Here is a 7,953-nt window from a genome sequence, read left to right on the forward strand (position 1 = left end):
AAACTCAGCACCGGGGACCGGCTGTATTCTCCGGCTCTTTCCTACAATCTCTTGGTCAATTAAGGTTGCTGAATAGTGTGCACTCTGCCACATGCGCACGGTACCTCCTTATTTTACACAGATAGCCAAGTTTCACTCACACAGGGTGTTCACACTATCAGGGATCATGGACCCTGTGGGCGACATAGCTCAGGAGGTAAGACCGATTGTCTGGGAGTCGGAGGGTTGCCGGTTCAAACCCCGCCCTGGGCATGTCGAAGTGTCCTTGAGCAAGACACCTAACCCCTAACTGCTCTGGTGAATGAGAGGCATCAATTGTAAAGCGCTTTGGATAAAAGCGCTATATAAATGCAGTCCATTTACCATTACCCCTCTGACTTCACCTGCCATCTCACAACTGAATTAGAGAATGAGAGACAGGTGATCCAACAAGCCTGGGATTTGAATATGTGCAAATGTATCCTTCTTGGCTGTTTCTGATATGAGGTGAGCTATAAAGGCATATTATCCTTCAGAAGACATCCAGGGTGTCTCTAAGACCCATTAATAGCTCATTACGGTTCATGGGCTGCAGTTATGGCTGGAATATAAATCCACATATACAGTGGGCGCCCGGGCTTGAACTTGCGTACATAAAATTATTTTTAATGGTGGTCACTGATAATCCATTACATTACAGGCATTTAGCAGACGCTCTTATCCAGAGCGACTTACACAACTTTTTTTACATAGCATTTTACATTGTATCCATTTATGCAGCTGGATATATACTGAAGAAATTTCGGTTAAGTACCTTGCTCAAGGGTACAACAGCAATGTCCTACCCGGGAATTGAACCTACGACCTTTCGGTTATAAGTCCAGTTCCTTACCAACTGTGCTACACTCCGTCCAATCCCTCATGTCTAGACTTCGTACTTTCGTTTACTTCAGTACTTAGCAGGCACGGCTATCCTGAGTAACTTATACATATTTCTTTTTTCTTTTACATACGATCTATTTATACAGCTGGATATTTTACTGCAGCAATGCAAGTTAAGTACATTGTTTGAAGGTAGATCTGCAGCACCCTAACTGAGAATTGAACCCATGACCTTTGGGTTAATGGTTCCCTGACCATTATAGTACCCTGCACACCACTATCCACAGGATACATTTAATGTGGCCTTGTTTTGAATTCAGCTTGGCTTGCATAAAAGCACACAACTATTTGGCCTCAGAGTGAACTGTGTTACAGTTGTCCGTAAATGAGACGCTTAGACCCTGTGATAGCTTTCCTTTTCCCGCATTCACGCTGTTGTGATTGGCTGAAAAAGAAACAAGTTTGCTTTTGGGTAGGCAGTGTCCCCAGTGGATAACTGCTCGCCACTGGATGTGGGGGGGGGCTGGGCTGCAATTCTCATATCATCCTCCAGGGGCAGCATTCTGAGAAGAAATTAGTACGGCAAAAGGCGGGAGAGGCAGAAACAAACCCGCACAATCCGTCATTACATTCTGTTAATTACTGGATTTCCCCCCTCATATTCAAGTCCAGAACATTCCACATGCACATCTGGCGACTTCCAGGCCGTGTGCAGACTCTTACTTGGATGACGATTTTGCACATTTGAATTTTTTACCTGTTGGACAGAAAAAATCGTTATTATGTAGGTAATGGGAGGTAAGGGAAGAAGATAGAAAAGGAGGGGAGAAGTGTGGAGAGAGGAAGGCTGATACAGATCAGATATTCAAATTTAAAGTAAAAAGAAAGAAAGAAAAGAAAATCTGTCCAACATGCTACTCTCAGTGGTAATTGTGGAAAAGTAAGAGATAGACATGAACCTAGAGTTAATAGTAAAGATATTCAATTGACAGCACTCTGTATGACCCTTTTTGAGTTAGGTTTCTAGGTAAAAAATGTCAAAGAATGTCTTCACTTCCAGAGGAACACTATGATGCAGACCAGATGTAATATATTTAGTTGTATGAAAGGCAGCTAAAATCTACTGCTAGCTCAAAAGACACGGTCACATTTTAATTTAACATGTTACATTGAGAGCCGTTAATGATAAGAGCATCTGCTAGTCGAATAGGGCAATTTCAGTTGAATAAAAAAAAAAAAAAACACACACAACAGGTCCAGTAAGAAGGTAAGCGTTAATGGATATGATGTAAAGTTGCTAAAAATGGGGCACGGTAGAGTGTCTAGTGTAAATGCAACGCTAACATAGTCCATGTGAGTCCAAAACGGACCGTACTGATTGAATTGTAGGCGTGGTGCCCTCTGAATTCGTCAGTAACCCGACCAATTCCAAACGAACATTCGGTTGGTTGATCTGATCGATTTACAGTAACCTGGCGGTCGCTCTGTACTCACTCAACGCAATCAGGATCCCGCTTACAAACATGACCACGGCCAGGATCACCCCCGTGGTTCTGAGGGTTTCGTAGTCTGAGGAAAATAGCACAGATTTTTAAGCTCCTTGCTTTCTATATTTCTGAGCTGCTTGAGGAATGATACTATTTAATTTGTTACTCGTTACTTGTTTGCACAGTAGCTATACAAAGCAGTTGGCCTGCGAACGCAAGTCATGTGGCCTGGTTGTTTTAGAAAAAATGTGCTTGGAACCGAATCATTATGCTGGAAAAAAATTAAATTAAATTAAAAAAATTACAGCGACATTCTTGAAGGCTTAAAACGGTGTTGTTGGACACTTACCATAATCAAAGTCACTTTGATCCACAAACATTGGTGCTGAAGGGGAAAAAACGTTTGACCACAAGAAAAATTAACACGGATTGCCACTTTAAACTCGTGTAACTTCAACAACACGACAGAAGCCTTTATTTAAACAACATAGACAATGTTTGGAAAAGTAAAAGTGCTTGAAACGGTAAAAAAACGACTTCCGTGCTTTTATAACCTTCTTTTCCATCCTTTCAGTAACCACGGACAGAAGCACGCCAGGAAAACCGTTTAATTGGGTATATCTGTCTCTAGAACTTTTCTGTCTAAATTATGAATTAATTCATTCCTTTAAATTTTGGAATGCTTCCAGCTTGTAAATACTTCCACTGCCAACCACACTAACTGTGGCTTTATATGAAATAGCTTCTCCTTAAAGGGAAAAGGCATACACATAATTTTTTATTTTATTGAACGTCCCAATCCGCGCACAGAAAGACACAAATTCCAAAAAAAAAAAAATACAGAATTGAGCGGTGGATAAAACCGAAGATTGCTCCGTAGATCCAGATTCTTGTCAGAAACAGGGCTGCTATCTGTGTCAGCGTTTAAAGGGGAAGGTGTCGTTTTCTTCGCTTTTCGTTCCGATTTCTCCCAGCTGTAGATTAATTCAAATGATCCGTCGGGCTACTGATGCTGAGCACCAATGCAGAGAATCTGAGCTCAGCACATAAGAAGGGAGGCAAGAATCACAGCTCGGCACTTTCTGAGCTCACCGCCTCGGCGGAGCGAATGCACGGTAGCCGTGTTATCCTTGCTGATTGGATGTAAGCGGCTGCTGTGTACGCATAGGCACCACAGACCACAAGTATGCCCCGCTACGGCTAAAGGATTCAAGGAGATTGTGAACGGGCGATTTGCATAAAACTACCGCATTTAAGGCAGGACTGAAGCCGATTCCCACAAAAAAAAAAAAAAAAACTTTTTTTGGAGAGAGAAAGAAATATGGTAAGTGCTAGAGCAGGAGACATGGATTGGATGTTCAGGGACTGCACGAGAGCGCCGCTGGTAATGCGGCTTTATGATGCTGAACTCAGTTTTTTTTTTTTTTACACTGGAATATTTAGCGCTTTGGATTCTACCCAACCCGACCCACCCCACCCCACCCCACCCCACACCCCCACCCCCACCCCCAACAAACCGGCCACCTCACCGGTTTTAAATCGTTGAACATAATTCCGTTCAACAGCTGAGAAATACACATCTTAGCTAGCAAACCGGCAAATCGCCTATATTAGTAGAACTTCAGATAGTTGAACTGCATTCTTACGAAATACAGTGTGTATTAAATTAAATAAATAGTTAATTTCCAGGTAGCCTACCACAACATCAGCAGTGCTAGTTTTTCAAACACGATACAGTTTATGAATCAACGAGGGAGCGAAATAAAGTGAATACCGTTCCTTTGAAAAAATGCGAGGTGATACAATTTTTGTGCAACAAAAAGTCCCTAAATATTTCTGGACGAAAAGGGCATGATAAATAAAGATGACAGAAAAACCAAGGTGTGCATTATTAACTCAAATAGTGAAATGGCATGACTAACCTCCAGTAGTTGCCATGACTGCAGTATTCTCGGAGGTCGGTTACGCTACTTCGATCTCGCTCGTTCTCCGCTGCAGGTTCTGCAAGAATGTGAATTGGAAGAATTGACAGGGAGGGTGTGTAGTGGTTGAAAGGGGTGGAGGCAGAACTGCAGTTTTATGAAGCGAATATAGATAGGTGTAGGTGGCCCCCCGGTGGTGGTGAGCCGCCATTGCTACCGGCGCCTTACCAATGGAAGAGGATAGTTCCTCAGGGTACCTTGATGCGCGTGCCAGCCAATGCGGTGGATGCAATAGGCTACTTCTTTCTCCGCTTAAGCTCTTCATACTTGCTGACTTCGGGCCGCGCTGAATCCAGCGGGGCTGCGACAACAGGTTATATTTGCTTCATCCGTTAACACGGTTTGTCGGTTCTCCAATGCAGTTCTTCAGCTGCATTGCTCTCCTGGCAACAAGGCAGCCAGAACCTGCGGTTGTGCGGCGATGGGGAGAACGACTGACTTAAGATTTACTTATGTGATTGGACTTTAGCAGTTTAATTAGGCTACCAATTATTCAACTGTCGTTTCAGGTATTTTTTCACACGTTAATTGATTTTAGGGACGTCATTCCGCTTCTGCCTATATTTGTAACTTAAACCACTGTTTCGGGATTGCAGTGCTTGCGTTCTTTAATTGGAAGCGATTTCACTATTCAAACTACATTGCAGTGCTTGGTACAGCAGGCCAGGCATTTGATAACTGCTACTTTAAAACACAAGCGTTTATTTCGGATGAACAAAAATATGAATGTATCATATTTTATCAGGAATCGACCCGGGTGCTACTTGTACAATACAAGTAGTGTTTACTATTAGTTTTAAACACTCCACATTCCACATTGCTCTACTTTCTAAGAGGGTAGCTCATTTGGTCGATTCTACTCTGAAATTAAACTGAACGCGTTTACAACTCATAGATGCTATAATACGAAAATAGGCTGAATGGTGAAGAAAAAAATGGAAGACGATCCGTTACTATTTCACAATCCTCGTGAAACAACTGTGCGTGTTTCAGTGCGTTATCGCTTACTGTGCAGTTTGATGCGTCCCTAGCGTGTAGCGGTACAAAGGAAAGAAACGCCGCGTCAGCGACAGCGGGATTACCGCATTCGATTAGTCAAATGTTGTACATCTCACATTGCTATGTCGCTCAGGCTCGAGGTGCAGTGACAAAAAAAAAGAAAAACAGAATCTGTACGTACACTCTCAAAAACGGGGGTATGTAAAAGAGCCTAAAGAGGTACAAATGTATGACATACGGAAGGAAGCCTATAGGTACATAAAATCGTGCCCCTAACCAGCAATAGCCTACATAATTTATTTGTGCATTCTCGCTTGAAAAACTTACGAGTACCCAAATGATTTCAGTTTATCTAATACATAATTACACATGCTGGTGTAATTTGAAAACACACATTCAGTTCCAGCAAAATTGTAGATCGTATAAATGGGCGGACATGGTGGCATAGTGGTTAGCACTGTTGACTCGCAAGAAGGAGGTTTGTGGTTAGAACCCGAGTCCGCCCAGATCCTCTCTGCGTGGAGTTTGCATGTTCTCCCCCGTGTTCGCGTGGGTTTACTCCGGGTACTCCCACACTCAAAGACATGCACGTTAGGTGCGCTCCTGCAGTTGCCCTTGACTAAGGCACTGGCCTCAGAACTGGAGTTGGTCCCCGGGTGCTGCACTGTGGCTGCCCACTGCTCCTAGGTAACTAAGGATGGGACAAATGCAGAGGACAAATCACCCCACGGGGTTCAATTAAAAGTATATATTATCTTATCTTATCTAAATGTGTTAGTAACCAAAACGCTAAAATTATACAAAAGATTGTTGTGAATACAGTTACAATAATATAAGAATTTTAGCGACGTTTACAGTTTTTCCAAATAATCATTTAACCCTAGTCAATTATATCAAGACATGTACTGTAGATAAACCAGTCATATAGGTCTCGGCTAGCAACAAAAAAATGTTTTTCATGGAAATGTGAAGTGTGAGTGCATATCACTTATGTCATAGAATTGCATTTAATCGTCCAGAGGTAGAATTTCAGTTATGGAGTGAAAAAACATCAGATCTTTGCAATAATATACAGAGAAAATTAACAATTAAACCAGTTTATTACCTTAGGAACATCAGATAGGTGTTTTTCTCAAAAGACAACACATTCAATTAACATCTTTCTCAAAACCATTTCAAAATAGTTAATCGTATAGAAAAAAAAGGAGAAAAGGAAGAAGAAAAATAGAATACGATATACAAATAGAGAGAGAACGCTGGAACAGGAAGGAATTTACAGAAGCTTCCTGCGCCCAAAGGGTTAATCTCCGTCAGGGAAGTCCTCCTCGGGTTTTGGCCTCGGACCGCCCCCTGATGGCAAGGTCTGGGATTGCAGGAGGACAAGGACAGAGATGAAATAAGAATTATTGTTTATTATGCGAACCGGATGTTACGTCAAATAAGACAACGGAAAATAGACCATCCAAGGGTTTATAGGATCTGTAGCTTAATATGTCTCATAGTACTGTTACAAAACTAAACAAACTTAAACAAACTTTTGAAAGTGTTACTGTTTTTATTTATTCTGAACTCACCAGATATCCGTCTGCTGCATTTACTTCTGACCTGCGGTAAAAACCAAAGGTGAAAATTAATATTCTTTGTTTTTTTAATTATTAAAAACGTTTGTTCAAAATTAAATTCATATCGAATGTTAAAAACACCATAAAAAATAGAAACAAAAACAAGAATCGAAATATCACACATGAATGTATATACAGTGAGCTCCATGATATTTGGGACAAAGATATATTCTTTCTTGATTTGGCTCTGTACTCGACAATTTTAGATTTGAAATCAAACAATTCACACGTGGTCATCTGGTTAAAGTGCAGATTCTCCGCTTCTATTAAAGAGTGTTTTTTTTTTTTTTTTTAAATCGAATTTTGTTTTACTGTGCATAAATTACAGCACTTTTTATTCAGCAAATGAAATGCATGTTCAATTGGATTCTGATATGAAATGAAGGACGTGGCCAGTCCACAACGTTTCATTTTTTGGCTTTGAAAAACTCCTTGCTTCAGCAGTATGTTTGGGATCATGGTCTTGCTATAGGATTTTGGAGGCGCTTGGATGAACTTGAGCAGATAAGATGCTTCCGTACATTTCAGAAATCATTCTGCTGCTGCTGCTATGAGCAGCTGCATCATCAATGAAGACAGGTGAGCCAGTCTCTGTGGCAGCCATACAGGCCCGAACCATAACAACCCCCATCACCATGTTTCACAGATGAGGCGAGGGGGGGGAGGGGGGGGGGTGCTTTGGATCTTGGGGCAGTTCCTTTTGTCTTCCACACTTTGCTCTTGTTATCACTCTGATACAAGTGAATCTTGGTCTCGTCTGTCAACAAGATCTTTTTTCAAGAACTCTGCAAGCTCTTTTTGATACTTCCTAGTGAAATGTAACCTGGCCACCCTGTTTTTGGCGACTCACTAGTGGTCTGCATCTTGCAGTGGAGGCTCTGTAGTAGCCCTAAAGTCTTATGTGGACAGTAGTCACTGGCACATCCACACCTGCCTCCTGAAGATTGTTTCCTATCTGTCGGACAGGTGTTTAGGGGTTTTTCTTCATTATGGCGAGAATTC

General features: G+C 41.7%; 1 protein-coding gene across 2 annotated transcripts in view; it reads right to left on the reverse strand.

Moving 5' to 3' along the window:
- Nucleotides 1–6,410: 6,410 nt before the first annotated feature.
- LOC118207031 (FXYD domain-containing ion transport regulator 6-like) overlaps nucleotides 6,411–7,953 on the reverse strand; it is a 15,260-nt gene continuing 13,717 nt past the window's right edge. For both annotated transcript variants that reach the window (XM_035380294.1, XM_035380303.1), the window contains 2 exons: nucleotides 6,904–6,934; nucleotides 6,411–6,692 (listed from right to left, as the gene is read on the reverse strand). In XM_035380294.1, the coding sequence (XP_035236185.1) occupies nucleotides 6,924–6,934 (11 nt within the window). In that variant the 3' untranslated portion in view covers nucleotides 6,411–6,692; nucleotides 6,904–6,923. The remainder of the gene's footprint in view (nucleotides 6,693–6,903; nucleotides 6,935–7,953) is intronic.

The sequence above is a fragment of the Anguilla anguilla genome, chromosome 1 (assembly GCF_013347855.1).
Source record: "Anguilla anguilla isolate fAngAng1 chromosome 1, fAngAng1.pri, whole genome shotgun sequence".
NCBI classification, from domain to species: Eukaryota; Metazoa; Chordata; class Actinopteri; order Anguilliformes; family Anguillidae; genus Anguilla; species Anguilla anguilla.